Below are 16,870 nucleotides of genomic sequence, written 5' to 3'. Positions count from 1 at the left end.
GTTTATGTTCCATTATGAGCTGTTGCCCAGGGTGTCATGGGAGTGCATATTAGACCCTAGAGTGGAAGGGACCTCTAACTTCACCTGGAATGAATGAGGAATAGTTTAAAGAGCATGGGATCTTGAGCTAAAACTTGAAAAGCAAAGGTGCCAAGGGTATGGAAGAATCTGGAACTATAAGATTCAGGTGGCTAAGGTGGGGACAGGTTGGAGATGAGGTGAGTGTAAAAGGGGGGCAGATAACTGTTGTGTGGGAGTTTGGGTTCATCCTTACCCTAGAGTCACTGAAGGATTTTAAGCGGGAGTACAACATGGTTGGAGTTATGTTCCCTCTCTTCTTCCCTTTTTTCCTCCTTCTTTCTAGTAATCATTTTGGTAGTGGGCACTAGGTTGAAGGCTTGCTGAGACAGGAAGAAAGAACAGTTGGGAGATTACTACTGTCTGGATTTCTGTAATACGTAAGAGGTTCTGAACTAAGGCAGTGGTATTAAGGATGCAGTGAATGTGCCTGTCATTCTATATTGAATCCTCCCTATTTAACCTTCAGTATTCAGTCAGAATGTCATCTCTTTCTGAAGCCTTGCTTGATCCCTTCAGGAAAAACAGTGCTTTATCATCTGGGTTTACCTTCACAGCTAATTTCTATCTTTTATCTTTGGCATTGATGACACTGCTATAATTCTTGGTGTCTCCAGCATTAGACCATGAACCCCTATAGCCTTCCTATTATTCCTATCTGGTATTAGTATATGTATAAGTATTAGTATATGTTTAAGTAAGATGTCTATGGCAGATGGTAAATCGGTGATTGGGATCAGGATTCATTCACATAGGGCATGTTGAGGGGCAAGAACTGGTTTTCGATTTGGTGTTGGGGGTAGGGGTGTTGGAAGGAGCTGTATGGGCGATACTGGACCCTCCTTATTCTTTAGGTTTCAAGTTAGATGTTTTTGCCCCGGGAAGCCTTCTGTGACCCCACCCACTCTCAGCCTGTGTGGGGGTCCCCTCATGTCCCCCCAGGATTCCCTGATCACAGTGTCTGTCTTTACGTGGGGTTTGAATGCTGTAGGCATTTTAATAAAATGTCTGTTGGAGATGATCAGTTGGTATTTCTCATTGACTTTCCCATAAAGACTAAAATTTCAAAAACCTCATGTCTAGCAGTTAAGCTCCTTCCAGTTTAAACCTAGCCTTGTATACAGTGGTAACACAACATTATAATTCAACTATACTTCAATTAAAAAAGAAAGAAAGCATGGGCCTTACAGTTAGAGATTTGAATTGGAATCCTGTCTCTGAGGCTTGGTAGTTGTGTGATCTTGGGCATGTTACTTAACTTCTGAGCACCAGTTTCCTTATCTGTAAAATGAGAATAAGAGTACATACTCGTCTTATAATGTTATTGTGATGACTAAATGAGGATGTGTATGTAAAACATTTAGCACAGTGACTGACGCAGTAAAAGGTCAATTAATGTTAGTGAACATTAGAGCATTTAGTGAATGTTAGTGAACGTTAGAGCAATCATAATAATAACCTATTCTCCAGCCAGAGCTATGATTCCCTTAGTAATTATAAAACCTAAGAAGCCCTGCCCTGTTGGCATAGCAAGTGTTAGGGACTGGGGTGGTGAGGTCCACATTATTTCTTTGCTTTATAATAAAAATTCTGCTGCCCACTCCCTGTTGTATTCCATAACAAATCCACATTTGTAAAAGAAATACAAAAAAAACCCCTTTGCAGCGTGTTCCATAATGTAGCTTTTGATACGTCATCACGAAGCACTGCATAGCTGCTTTTTCCCTCTCTTTCTTGAGAAGCTGCACATGTACCGCTTGGTTCATCCAAGTTCTGTGGATCATCTCCCAAATCCTTCCCTATTATTTTGATTGTGTCAGTTTTTTTTTTTGCGGTCCGCGGGCCTCTCACTGTTGTGGCCTCCCGTTGTGGAGCACAGGCTCTGGACACGCAGGCTCAGCAGCCATGGCTCATGGGTCCAGCCGCTCCGCGGCATGTGGGATCTTCCCGGACCGGGGCACAAACCTGCGTCCCCTACATTGGCAGGTGGACTCTCAATCACTGTGCCACCAGGGAAGCCCGTGTCAGTTTCTTGATAAGAATTTCCTCATCTTTCTCTGCTTAGCACAATCTTATACGTGAAAGCCTACCTCTAGGTCTTTTTTGACTACTCTAGCCCTGTCAGTAAGTACTCACAATGCTTACTATGTACCAGGCTCTAACTAGATAAAGTTAGTGAGCATGCAAAGAGGGATGTTAAGGAACTTCCCCTGTCTCGGAAATAGAATAAATTAAAATTAATAAATTGACAATTAGAGAACATTCAGATGATTTTAATTGAGTGATGACTTTAAGTGCGTTGTACAATTTAAGCAGGAAGAAAGTGATGTGAATCTGAATAGTCTGGAAAAGTTGTGGAGATGCTGTGTATCGAAGGATTAAGTTTTGGGCTTAAAGGGTAGAAGGACCTTCCAGGTAGAGGCAGCAGCATAGGCAAAGATTATGGAGTTGAATCTGGGGGCAGGGAGTTCTAGGTCTAAGCCACCTGATGCACTTGCTTTGAACCTTCCAGGTAGAGGCAGCAACATAGGCAAAGACTATGGAGTTGAATCTGGGGGTAGGGAGTTGTAGGTCTAAGCCAACTGATGCACTTGCTTTGATATTGTTGTAAGTTTCATCTCGGAGCATTTGGACTCATGAGAAAGGTACTAGGAGTTATTCTAGAGTAGAGAAGAGAGGCGATAAAAAGAATGGATTATGGAATGGATTAGAGGACTGAGGCATCAGTCAGGAAGCTGTTATGATAATTTAGATGTAAGTTCATGCAGACGCGGGCTGGGTTTGGGTTGGCACTGTTAGGAAAGGAGAGGATACCCCAAAACTGAACAGCCCCCCCTGCCACCTGTACAGCTTTATGAGAAATAAATGAGAGATTTTTATCATAAAGGAGCTGAAATTATGAAGGAAAAGACAGCCTTCTCTCTTTTCTTAAGAGCCTTTACCTTTTCGGTTTATGTCACTTATTTGGCCCTTCTGCAGACTTTAGGCCCTTCCAAAGCCTGCACGAGACTTCGACCATTCCACTGTGGTGAACACCTTAGTTGAGATTCTTGTTGCATCCTATCTGGATTATTGCAGTAGCTTCTTCATTGGTCTTTGACTTTTTACTTTCTTTTAATCTGTCTTACCCAACTGGTCTCTCTGAAGCACAGTTCTCATGTGTCACTCCCCATTTGAAAAACCTTTAATGACTTTCTGCTGCCTTTAAGTCTGAGTAAAGGCTGGCTATTGAAGGTTGTCCATTAATGATCTGGCTTCAAACTTCCTTTTCACCTTTTTCTGTAGGGTTTTCTCTGTTATAATATGCTTTATATTTCAAGCAAATTGATTATTTCTTTCAACCTCCAGGATATCCTATGTTTTCCCACAGTTTTGCCTTTTCCCGTGCCTTTTCCTCTCACTAGAATGCCACATTACCCTTCTTTTACCCCAGCCTTCTACATAATGAAATTTTAGCTAATTTTCAGGTTTCAGCTGAAATTTTGATAACTTCACAGACACTTCCCTAACCATCCTTCCTCTGCCTATTTCTTTCTTTGTTTTGTGCAGAGTAATGAGGTAATGGTGGGAAGAGGTTAGTAGAAGCCACATTATGGGCAAGTTTCTTGTCCCCCATTTGATTTTTGCTTCTGTTTCCAGTGAAAGTGCGGTTGTTGGCCACGCAAATGGCCAAACACTTCCCTTTGGGTCCCGGCAGCTTATCAACATTTTTGCAAGGTGGATGCTGCCAGTTTATTCTAGTGTAACTGGAGTCCTGTCTTGGGAATTTACAAGGAATAAGGCGTGGTTCTCACTTGCAGGTGTGGAGTTAGTTTTGACTTGCACTATTTGAAGCAGCCAGATATGTGTGCTTTCTGGAAATCTGTATATACAGAAATATATATATATATGTACAGACATCTGTAGCTATAGAGAGAATCTGTCTCTAGACAGTGGTTCTCAATTGGGGGTTGTGATTTTGCCCCCTGGGAGACATTTGTCATTTCTGGAGGCATTTTTGGTTGTCACAATTTATAGGAGAGGAGAGTGCTGCTGGCATCTAGTGCGTGTAGAGGCCAGGGATGTTGCTAAACCACCTGCAGTGCACAGGAGAGATCCCGTTCCTCCACAACAAAAAATAATTTGGCACAAGTCAGTAGTGCTGATGTTGAGGAACTCTGTCCTAGGGGTGTACTTCGGCTTCCCAGTGCTGCTTGTGTTAGGCGGAAGTTTGTTCTTGAATCTGTATTGCAGTTTATAATAATAGAATCATAAGCACAGGAAGGGACCCTAGAGGTCACATGTTTGGACTTTATTCTAACTTGTATCCCTCAGAACAGTGTTCTGCAAGGTATTAATAGGTGTAATGGAAAAAAAGATGTTTATTTGTTAAAGGTGCAAATATCTGAGTATTCAGTATAATGAAGTGTGTTGTGAATCTTCATCAAGGAAGTTTCTCCTAAATGTGTTTGCCTGCTGAACCCATTTGACATCTTCCAGTCCCCAAAATGCTTCCTTGGAACTGGGAGGGAAACTGTTATTACCTAGCCCAAACTTTTGTAGCCTTTTAAAGGACTTTGATAAGATGGCCCTTGTTTTTGTCTCTTCAGGCTTACCGCTGAATCTTAATTTATGTCAGTGACAGCAGGTACATTAGCTCCATCTTTTTTTTTTTGTCAGATTGTGGTTTATTAGATGAACTAAAAAGTTGGAATATTTTAGGTTCCTTTATTCTGAATGTACCATATAACTTTACTATCTGTTCCCACCAGTGAATTGGAAATTATAATCCCAGCCCGAAACCTACCCCCCAGGTTGTTATGAGGATTAGTAAGTAATTATAGCTTTTAATGCTTTGTATTCTTTGGAGAAAGGTGATTTATCATAAACTGTTTTTGTAAAACTGCTTAAGTCTGACAGTTTTTCTCTGCTCTGAATTGTTGAGTAGTGATGTTTTTTGGGATTCAAGTGGGATGGGAATCGTTTCAATCAACATTTTGCTCATTATGTTAAATTTAAGAAAGCTATTGTGATATTTTGCCTTATTCACATTTTTTTGGATCTTTAAGAATTTGCATTATTTTTGCTTGCTTCCCTTTTATTACATAAGCAATACATGTTTATGGTGGAAACATTACATAAGCCAGAAAATAAAAGACAAAAGAGGGAAGAGATATGGGAACATATATATATGTATAACTGACTCACTCTGTTATAAAGCAGAAACTAACACACCATTGTAAAGCAATTATACCCCAATAAAAATGTAAAAAAAAAAAAAAAAAAGACAAAAGGATCTTATCACCTACTTTTTAAAACAGAAATGAGGTCATAGTATATGTTTTATTTTTTAACACCTTTTTTTTTCATCTCACATTTTTTCGTTTCAGTAATATTTGCTTTTTGTCTCGAGGTTATAATAACAGTGCAAATAATGGTGCTTGTGCCAGGCACTAGGTTAAGTAATTGAAAGTATTTTGTTTAATCATCACAGCAGCCTTCTGAGGTCAGCTCTGTTTCTTGCAGATGAGGAAATTGAGGGAACAGAATAGTTAAATAATTTAAATACAGGCGGAGCCAGGATGTGAACCTGGACCGGCTCCCCTTATCTGTGAGTGTCTTTGGGAGTAATATTGCATCTCAGCACAGCGTTTCAAGTCAATGAAGGGAGAGGGGTGTAGTTTTTAATATATATTTTTTAACAGCAGTTTTGTTGTAGAAAGATAAAGATTTAGGAGTTAGGAGTGGAATTTCTTCTGAAGACTTCACTCTTCCCCTTCCCTATTTATTGAGACAATTGTTTTAGTAACTACTCTTTGCAATGCATCCTATGGGGATATTGAGACCAAGGACGGAGTGTAAGCAAAATAAATTCGCTTTTGAGGTGTATGTGATTAATGTCAAGTTCTCGGGCTGCTTGCGGAGGGTCAGAGAAATCTTGAAAGAGATGGGATTTGAGTCAGCAGGTTTTTCTTTAAGTTGTGAATTTTTAAGACCTGAATAATTCTGAAATAACTTTGGTATGTTTACTGCTTAAGTACCTCTGTGGTGTGATGTTAATTACACCCCTCTTTTTACGTGAACTGTGTGAACATGGGTTTTCCTCAGTAAGTTTTGTGGAAGCTGTGTAACATCTGTGCCCTTGCTTGAGTCCCCAGAGGGAGACTGTTTCCTGCTATTTCTGAGACTTAACTGTAGTGCTCTTGGGTAGTAGGCTACATCTACTCTCATATGCTGTATTAATCATCTGGCACTGATAATGTGCCTCCTTGCATTGCCAGTATCAACTGTGTATTGATATCAGTTCGAAAGAGGATATTGAGTTGATGGGAAAGATAAGATAGTGATTTTTGTTTATGGGAGAAAATGCCTTTTATAAAATTGACTTAAGGTATTTTGAATAAAGAACTTACATTGGTTCATCTGTCAGTTCAACCAGTGTAACATAACTATTTTTTATTACATTAGGAATTATTTTTAAATTTAAAATCAGAAATAGGAAAAGTGGACATAGAACAGTTAGTCACACAGAATGCCATATGCTAGAAAGTCCATGAGGATAAAACTCTGTAATCCCCAGAAGATCTAGTTTAATGAATACAGGATGTTTGTTAAAGTTATTATAAGCTTAGAGTGAGAAAATTTTGGCAGTTACATAGAGCAGTAGTCAAATTTGACCTATAAGTGTATTGGTATTTGTACGGATGTTTTCTCAATCATTTACTTAAATATTTCGATACTAACGATTTGAATTGCCATACTATGAAGAATCTTAGAGTAGTACTACAGGGCTTACCATCCTATGTTGATTGTTATCTAAAGATAAAATGTTTGACCAAATTGGAAGTTGCTGTCATTTTTCTTTTTTTTTTGAGAGAGGAGGAGGTTGCGTTTAGTTCAGTGATTCATAAACTTTTTGGTCCCAAGACCTCTTTTCACTTTTAAAAAATGTTGAAAACCACAGAGACCTTTTATGGGTTATTATCAGTAGTTGATTAGAAACTTCGAGAAATTCAAAGAATAATTATTTACGGGGAATTCCCTGGCGGTCCAGTGGGTAGGACTCTGCGCTTTTACTGCCAAGGGCGCAGGTTCAATCCCTGGTTGGGGAACTAAGATCCCACAAACCACGCAGTGTGGCCAAATTAAAAAAAAAAAATTATTTACGAATTCATTTAAAAATAACAAACCTATTACATATTATGAAACTAACTTTTTATCAGAACAAAAAAAATATTAAGTGTGAATAGCATTATTTTCCATTTTTGCAAATCTTCCTAATGTCTGGCTTAATAGAAAACAGCTGGGTTCTCCTATCTGCTTCTGCATTCATTCTATTGTGATACGTTGTTTTGGGATTATGTAAAGAAAATCTGACCTTGTACAGATGTGTAGTTTGGAAAAGAGAGGAGTATTTAAGTAGCCTTTTAAAGTGTGGCTATCCTTTGACACTATACTCAAACTTGACAAGTAGTAGTTTCATAAAGGTTAGCTGCACTATGGAATCTAAAGCTGTTTCAGTGAGTTTTTCATACTCTGTCACATTAATCCATTGTCTTTTCTTGCACTTACTTTACCCATGCACTCGTTTCTAACGATCTTGGTCATTTGGTCATTCACTGAGTTATGCAGATCTTCCAAAGGTTGACACATTTCATTATGTGGTATCAAATTCTCATTCACTAATATCAGCAGTAGTCTACTTAATCAAGACTTCAGTATTGGGGAAATGTTCAAGCTCATGGTGGTGGATACACGTTTTCAAAATACTTACTTTTGCTTGAAAACTCAGATTTTCTCATTGGCAACAAACATCATCATTGGATTTCCTTGAAATGACAGGTTCACTTTGTTCATTTTCAAGAAAATGTCTGCTAACTATTCAAGTCTGAATAATCATAGTTTGTCAGTTGTTCTGCCAAGTAAAAATAGTGTTCCGTGAAGGGAAGCTTCTAGTTCAGCTTGTAACTCAGTTGTACTAGTGCTTTTTCTCAGATTTCTTAAAGCAGCAGAAGTGCTTTATGTCTACTTTCCCTTTCATTGCACAGAATATTTGTATACCTATACACACACACACACACACACACACACACACACACACTGAAGACTCGAGTGGAGATTTTATAAAGTTCATTATTTTCATATTTCACCAAGGACATCAAAGGTCAGTGGTACTAACCTATTTATTTATTTATTTTTAAATGAATAGAGAATACAGTGACCAGTGGTTATTAGTAGTTTGGTGCCTTTGCCCTGAATTGTGCAAAGGTACCAGGGTGCAGACTTGTTTTTGCACCCTTATTGCGAATGTCAGCACTATGAAAAAAAGGCAAATAACGTTTAATATTATTACGAAAATGCTTTGATCTTGTGGACCTCTGAAATGGTCTTCGAGTTCTCAAAAAGGCCATAGGCCACACTTTAGGAACTGCTGGCTTAGTTCTTTGCATAGATTTCCTTTTACTCTCAGACCAGATAAATCAAAGGGGATAAAGAAGTGGCAGATGGCTGAGGTTTTTAGCTTGGGTTACTAAATGAAAGCAATACCATTACCTGAGATAATAGAAATGGGTAAGGAGTAAAAAGAAAGTCAGTTTTGAGTTTCAGGGGGCTTGAGGAACATAGAGGTGGGGATGTTGATTAGTGCAGCTGAGCATATTTTTCTGAGCGGTAGGAGGCCTCACCATGTTGCTATAGTGGTTGTTGCCAAGGAAGTGAGTTGAGAGAGAAGAGGGCAGAAGAATGGACCTTGTTGTCAAGGACATTGGGAAAGGAGAATTTCAAGAAGAGTGGGGTGGTCAGCACTACCTAAGGCTTCAGAGAAGTCAGATAGAATGCGGATTTAGGCTTGAGCATTGGAGTTGATAATGAGGTTACTGGTGACCTTTGCCAGAGCAGTAGGAGTAGAGGCCAGATTATAGAAGAGTGAGAAGTGCAGAGGCAGCTATTTATAACTATTTTTTGTTTTTTTTTGTGGTACGCTGGCCTCTCACTGTTGTGGCCTCTCCCGTTGCGGAGCCCAGGCTCCGGACGCGCAGGCCCAGCAGCCATGGCTCACGGGCCCAGCTGCTCCGCGGCATGTGGGATCCTCCCGGACTGGGGCATGAACCCGTGTCCCCTGCATCAGCAGGCGGACTCTCAACCACTGCGCCACCAGGGAAGGAAGCCCTATAACTATTTTTTCAAGAAGTTTTCGGGTAAAGGAAAGAGACACATCAGTTGGGCAGTTAATTTGAGAGGTGGGCCATACTGAGGACAGCAAAAGAAAAGAAAATCGATGAAGTGAACTGGTAACACAGGTGTGATACAATTAAGCTTTTAGTATGATCTGTCTTGCAGAGAAGTGGGAAGCTGACGAACATTGGATCCTTTGGCCAGAAAAATGTACAGACCTGTGACAATTGGCATAGAAACTTTGGTAGGGATGAGGAGTTCCTTACTAATTCTTTTCTGTTTAATTACTGGGTGTTTAGTTTGATACATTTGCTTTAAATTCACTAATTTCAAGAAGTTTTAAAGATATTTTTTAGATGCAGATGATTTAACTTTAACAGTCTGTGGCTACTTTCAATTTATGGTAACAAGTGACAAAAAAGGATGGAATTCTTTCTCTTGTGCAGGGATTGTGGCCCTGCCCCAACACATCTCCCCTTTTGGTTTGAGTATTTTTCTTCTGGAGGCAGAGTTTGGTTAACAGCCTCAAGTAATGTTTGTATTAAAAACATGTGTGTTGTTTTCTAACGTGCTTGTATTTCTAACTTCCTTTTCTTCTTTCTCTTGTAGTCTGTTCTCTGGGGAGGCGGTAAGGGGCTGTGGAGCTGGCCTCGGCACCGGGAGAGGCTGGACTTCCTGTCTCTCTGTGCTGAATGGCTGCGATGGCGCCCGCTCTCACTGACGCAGCAGCTGAAGCACACCATATCCGGTTCAAACTGGCTCCCCCATCCTCCACTTTGTCCCCTGGCAGTGCCGAAAATAACGGCAACGCCAACATCCTTATTGCTGCCAGCGGAACCAAAAGAAAAGCCATTGCTGCAGAGGACCCCAGTCTAGACTTCCGAAATAATCCTAACAAGGAAGACTTGGGAAAGCTGCAACCACTGGTGGCATCTTATCTTTGCTCCGATGTAACATCTGTTCCCTCAAAGGAATCGTTGAAATTGCAAGGTGTCTTCAGCAAGCAGACAGTACTTAAATCTCATCCTCTCTTATCTCAGTCCTATGAACTCCGAGCTGAGCTGTTGGGGAGACAGCCAGTTTTGGAGTTTTCCTTAGAAAATCTTAGAACCATGAATACAAGTGGTCAGACAGCTCTGCCACAAGCGCCTGTAAATGGGTTGGCGAAGAAATTGACTAAAAGTTCAACACATTCTGATCACGACAATTCCAGTCCCCTTAATGGGGGAAAACGAGCTCTCACGTCATCTTCTCTTCAGGGGGGTGAAGTGGTGACATCTGAATCTGGGGACTTGAAAGGGGGTATGACCAATTGCACTCTTCCACATAGAAGCCTTGATGTAGAACACACAACGATATTTAGCAATAATAGCACTGCAAACAAATCTTCTGTAAATTCCATGGAACAGCCGCCGGCACTTCAAGGAAGCAGTAGGTTATCACCTGACACAGACTCCAGTTCTAACTTGGGGGGTGTCAAATTAGAGGGTAAAAAGTCTCCCCTGTCTTCCATTCTTTTCAGTGCTTTAGATTCCGACACAAGGATAACAGCTTTACTACGGCGGCAGGCTGATATTGAGAGCCGTGCCCGCAGGTTACAGAAGCGCTTACAGGTTGTGCAAGCCAAGCAGGTGGAGAGGCATATACAGCATCAGCTGGGTGGATTTTTAGAGAAAACTTTGAGCAAACTGCCAAACTTGGAATCCTTGAGGCCCCGGAGCCAGTTGATGCTAACTCGAAAGGCTGAAGCTGCATTGAGAAAAGCTGCCAGTGAGACCGCCACTTCAGAGGGACTTAGCAACTTCCTGAAAAGTGATTCGATATCAGAAGAATTGGACAGATTTACAGCCAGTGGTATAGCCAACTTGAGGTGCAGTGAACAAGCATTTGATTCAGACGTCACTGACAGTAGTTCAGGGGGAGAGTCTGATATTGAAGAGGAAGAACTGACCAGAGCTGATCCTGAGCAGCGCCACTTACCCCTGTGAGTAGAATCATGCATAATGTCATTCTTGGGAAATGTTTGGACAAGAGAGAAAGAGTTGGTGAATTCCCATCATGGGAAGAATGGGCTTCTTTGTATATAGGCACCTAGATTTCTTTCGTTTGTCTTTTTCCTAATTTTAGGTAGGTGGGTGCATGTATACCTGCTAGTGAAGAAATGGAAGGTATATTTGGTACAGCGTTTGTGTTGCTGTAGGGTAAAAGCTGTTAATTTCCCATTGAAATCTTACTAAGAAAAAACTGGAAGACTTCCAATTTGTAAAAGTGTACCCATCCTTTCAGAGTGAATAATTAGATTTCTTTTGAAACTATATGTAGGATATTTTTGTAAGTTTATAAGGCTTGACTTCACATTTTGTTGTTTCTAGTAAGTGGGGCCAAAAGTTTAGTTGACCTAGTTAAGTTCGCTGGAATTTATAGTTGCTTCTAATTGAGCTTTCAGCAGAGAACGTACCCAGTCTTTAACGTACCCACTTGAGATTTCCGTATGTTTTAAGGACTAATAATCAGAAAATGCTTCAGAGTATTTTATAGGTTGCCTCCAAGCACAGTCTGCTTTCACAACCTCATTCTCTCCCTAAAAGAAACCATCTTTATCAGATTTGGATTTTATTTTCTCTCAGTTAAGTAAAATGTATTGACATATTTGGGATAAATTTGTACTGGATTTTCAAAATCTGTTGGTTTGAGGAAAATTATTCATAAGCTTTGTGTGGCACTTTAGATGGACCTGGTTGAGCCAAAGGTGCTTTACTCTTGTTCTTCCCTCCTGACCCTGCATTCTGCTCCTTACAGATAAGGAAGTAAAATATATCTCCTTAAAGATAGATGGGGAAATAGGGGCTTCCTGGGTGGCGCAGTGGTTAAGAATCGGCCTACTGATGCAGGGGACATGGGTTCATACCCTGGTCCAGGAGGATCCCACATGCCGCAGAGCGTCTGGGCTCATGAGCCATGGCTGCTGAGCCTGCGCATCCGGAGCCTGTGCTCCGCAACAGGAGAGGCCACAGCACTGAGAGGCCTGCGTACCGCAAAAAAATAAAAATAAAAAGGAGGCCCGAGTACCCCCCAAAAAAAAAAAAAAAAGATCAGTGTACATTTATCGAGACTTATGAGAGAGTAAACAGAGTAGTTGGAAAAGAAGGGCAGGGGAGTTGACTAGTAGATCCTCTTTCATTTCCTTTTTGGATAGGGATGTTGTAAAGGTTGGATTACTAGAGAAGCCTGAAATAGGTGGATATGTTGGAATAATTGGCTTTCCCTTGCCTGAAATAAAAAGGTGACTAAGCTTTTCACTGGAGAATTCGTTGAGACAGCTATGCTCTCAAGCATAAGTAAATTTCCTTTTTTTTTTTCAGTTTTGTTTATGTTATTCACATGGATAACACTGGATCCGAGTATGAAATTTTGGTTTGTGTTTCTATTTTGAGTGAAAAAATCTGGATAATTTTGCTGTATTTTTTCCTCATAGACCAAGTTCCATTACCATTTGTTAGTTTACTGTGCTCAAGAGTCCATTTCTATATTCAGGTCTAAAGCAAATAAATTTCAGAGCCTTGCTACTGCTGTAACATAGTTACCGTTCCTTAAATGGATTAGTAGCTTAAATCAGCTTGCCAGTATTTGTGGCATTATCCCCACTGACTTTGCTGTGTAAACCACTGTTTTAAGAAATCTTCGTTAACAGTTGAATATTTTGTGTTTAAAAGTAATTTTGTGTAACATACTGTAGTTGAAACATTTTAAGTTTCCTTTACTTATTTTGTGTATTGGATGAAGAAAAACACCTAGACTCTATAAGCTTAATCTTTTCAGGACACATTGTGTTGGAAACATTTCTGACTTTTGGTAATGTTGTGGGTAACTGTTCCAACCCAGTGAAATCAAAATACCTAAGAGAGAACTTTTTTTATTTCATGGGGTAAGTCTAGTGATTTGAAAAGACCTCTTAGTCCATTCACTTCGTTTTGGGTTTTCTTCTCACATAATGGTTGGTTGATTGGCAGGGTGTGAATTATAAGGACAACTGAGGGATCATTTTAGGAAGCTTTTTGGGATCAGTTTAATCCTCTTACAATGAAATCAACTAAATAATGCTTTAAAAAGTTGAGTTTCCGTGCTTCAGATCATATTAAAGTAAGGACAATTTGGACACTAAAAGTACTGTCAAATAAATGTACTTTTTGCACATTATGATATATATGAATTTATTGACAAATTAAAACCACCAATAAAGTGTAAATACTTTTAAGTTCTTGTTAAGCAAGGTTACCAGATTGACTCCTAAGGCTAGTATTTAGCCAGGTGTTTGTTGACCTTCTGAGTATTTTAAAGATTTTCAGCAATTGGCCAGTGAGAGTGGACGCATTGCTTTGATTAAAAAAGAAAAAAAAAGGGAGGTTCTTTGGATGCTGAGAAGCCTTTTCTTTGTGATTTAATAGTCCCTCCCAAATCTTATAACCAGATTTATAATTCTTGAGTCCTGGAATAAGAAGTTAGTTAACTCTTCAGGAGCTTGACCCAGCTGGTGAATTTCAACTTTTTACCTCTTACAGTAGCCTGTCTAGTATTTCACTCCTTTGCTGAAGTACTGTCGGAGATAAAGTCAGTAGATTTAGTCTGAGCAGAGCCACAATGAAAATACTTAGTATACTGAGAAGACTGTTGAAATGAATTGTTTTTAAATGTTGCTTAAATTACAAGTGGATGGTTCCCTGAAAATTACAAGCTTTCACCAAGAATTCATGTGTGTTTTTCCTTATTTCCTATGTTCTTTCCAAGAGGAAAATCAATGATTCATTGTAAATCCTAGGCACATGCTAGCAGTAGCAGAATGATTGGTTTTATATGTTGTTGAGAATTGTGTGTTTATCATTTTACAGTTAGTAAATTCTAATATTGCTGGATGAGACATGTTTAGAGTTCTTTCCTTTTCCTTTTTTTTTTTTTTTTTTTTGGTTAACTGTTTTTATCTTTAAAACTGTTATACCTTTTTATTTTAAGTTCTTTTTGGAAAATCATCCAAAAATGTTATATTTGTATGTCTTCCTGTCTTGGTACATGTAACTGCTACTTTGGAAAATCTGCACTACATTGAGTTTGACCTATATCGTTGTTTAGTAACATCACGGTGGAATGAGCAGGAATTTAAACATCATCTTAAAAATTTTTTTTTTTATTTGAAGTATAAATACTTTGATTTACAATGTTTTGTTAGTTTCTGGTTAACACCAAAGTGATTCAGTTATACATATATCTATGTATATTCTTTTTCATATATTTTTCCATATGGTTTATTACAGGGTATTGAATATTAGTTCACTGTGCTATATACAGTAGGACCTTGTTTATCTATTTTATATATAGTAGTTTGTATCTGCTAATTGCAAACTCCTAATTTATCCCTCCCCCACCCCCTTTCCCCTTTGGTAATCATAAGTTTGTTTTCTATGCCTGTGAGTCTGTTTCTGTTTCATAAATAAGTTCATTTGGGTCATGTTTTAGATTCCACAAGTAAGTGGTATCATATGGTATTTGTCTTTCTGATTTACTTCGCTTAGTATAATAATCTCTAGGTCCATCCATGTTGCTGCAAATGGCATTTCATTCTTTTTTTTTTTGGCTTTTTTTTTAAAATTGGAGTGTAGTTGCTTTACAATATTATGTTAGTTTATACTGTACAGCAAAATGAATCAGCTTTACGTATAGATATATCCCCGCTTTTGGATTTCCTTTTCATTTAGGTCTCCAGAGAGCATTGAGTAGAGTTCCTTGTGCTATACCATTCTTTTTAAAAACGTCATCTTCTTGATCGAGGGACTAGAAAGGAAGCTGTATGTTTCAATAACTACCTCAGTGTTTAATTCTTAATTGTAGAAGTAGGAATAGAAGCATTTATTGATAGTTATCTCGTGTTTATAACAAGAACTGTTGAGTGTGTGCTTGTGCGCCCACACTCTCTTCTTCACTTTAGTTTTTCTTTGTATTCCTCCTCCTCATTTCTAAGTTTTGTTCTGCTATTTTGTTAGGAATTCCTGGACCTGTACCTAGTTTTGCTGAATTTAGTTTTCATTTTCTTACGCTTGTGCTTATAAACTTTTATAGTAAGTACCTGTAAAGAAAAAATTCTTTTCCAGATATTCTCTTAAATATATTCTTAGATCATCAGTGTTCTGAGTACCTGGATAGTTTGTAGACTTCTTTTCCCTTAAAAACAAAAAAACAAAAACCAAAAAAACTCTGTAAACTGTTATCATAGGCTTATCTTGAAGGTTAGAATAAAAATAATTCCATAAAACATTTCATTAGTGACTACAGAAATATATGTTGTTTTATATGTAAAATACATCTTTATGTTACACAATGCCTTCTTTATAAGGACTTCAGGGCAAAGATATGCAACCAAGAATAATTGTATTTTTTCCTAAGCTTTTAAGTCTGTTTTTATTACCTGGCTGTTATGATTTGTGTTGTTCACTAGGTCTCCATTATCCTGTTGGCTTTTGGAAGTTTAGAGCCAAATTTGTAGGACTTATTGTTGTACTTGTTTTTTAAGCCTCATTCTTGGCTTCGTTTTGTTCTCCCTGTTCTTATTTTATTTTCATGTTTTTATTTTTTTAAATTTATTCTAACCTATGTTTTATTTGTCTGATAGCCTCCTGAAGTCTGTTCCAGATCAGGGTTGAGTAAAAATAAACTAGATGCTCAGTTTAGTGACACTAAAGAAGTTATTTGAATTTTGATTGTCTTGATTGCAGTGACTTTTCTATGTTTTGGGGGAATTTCACCCTTTAGGAGTTGTTCATGAAGACTTCAGGGTATAATGAATGACTAGTGTGTTTGTTGATTTTGCTTTTTATTTACTGTGGAATGTTTTGTGTTATAGCTCGTACTTGAATTTATTAAGTATTCGCAGATGATGTTGCCAAAGATGGCAGTCTACTTGACTTGTCCTTATTTTCCTATTCCTTGTCCTTTCACAGAATGATGGAGCGAGAGGTCTATTAGCTGGAAACCTAACATCTAACCCTTCTTTGCTACAGACTAGCTATAGGGCTAATCATGTAACCACTTTTTCTAATATAAATGAGGAAATTGATCTCTAGGGCTTAAACTACTTTGAATTGTGACAGCTCTGTCTTTAACATTGATGGAGCTATTCTCAGCACCATTTTTTTGCATTTGGGGAGTCTGAGGCAAAGTTCCCTGTAAGTCACTGGTGTACCTCGAAACAAAATGGCTTTCTTGACTTGTGACTTAGAGCTTTGATTCTTTTACTACCTTAGGTCCCCTTTCCGCCCCATAATCCATTAAAATGATTATTGTGGATCTTACTGGGTGTGATACATATGTGGGAATAATTCCATCATGTTCTTAGAGAAGTTACTTCAGAGCTGAGTAGACTTTCACTTGTCAAACACCTTGTTCTAATTTAATCTAATCATCTTTGATTATGTTTTTTTTTTCTTTTTCTGCTAGCCTGCATGTGACATCCAGTGGCAGAAATAGGAGCTTCTGTATTTTCTCTGTCTTCTCCCCCCCCACCCCCCACCCCCCGCTTTTTTTCTGAGAAGTTATGTAGGTAGTGAGAATTATTCTTGGTGCTTCTTGTATGATTCTGAAGGAAAGAAGTTAG

The 16,870-nt window shown here is 38.7% G+C and overlaps 1 protein-coding gene across 1 annotated transcript in view; it reads left to right on the top strand.

Annotated features, from left to right (window-relative positions):
- The first annotated feature begins 9,923 nt into the window (after window positions 1-9,923).
- Window positions 9,924-16,870, top strand: part of KANSL1 (KAT8 regulatory NSL complex subunit 1) — a 126,499-nt gene continuing 119,552 nt past the window's right edge. Inside the window, exon 1 of the mRNA XM_007456802.1 lies at window positions 9,924-11,215. Within this exon, the coding sequence (XP_007456864.1) occupies window positions 9,924-11,215 (1,292 nt within the window). The remainder of the gene's footprint in view (window positions 11,216-16,870) is intronic.

Source organism: Lipotes vexillifer, unplaced genomic scaffold (assembly GCF_000442215.2).
Source record: "Lipotes vexillifer unplaced genomic scaffold, Lipotes_vexillifer_v1.1 scaffold299, whole genome shotgun sequence".
Lineage (NCBI taxonomy): Eukaryota > Metazoa > Chordata > Mammalia > Artiodactyla > Lipotidae > Lipotes > Lipotes vexillifer.
This window is presented reverse-complemented; position numbering and strand designations above follow the sequence as displayed.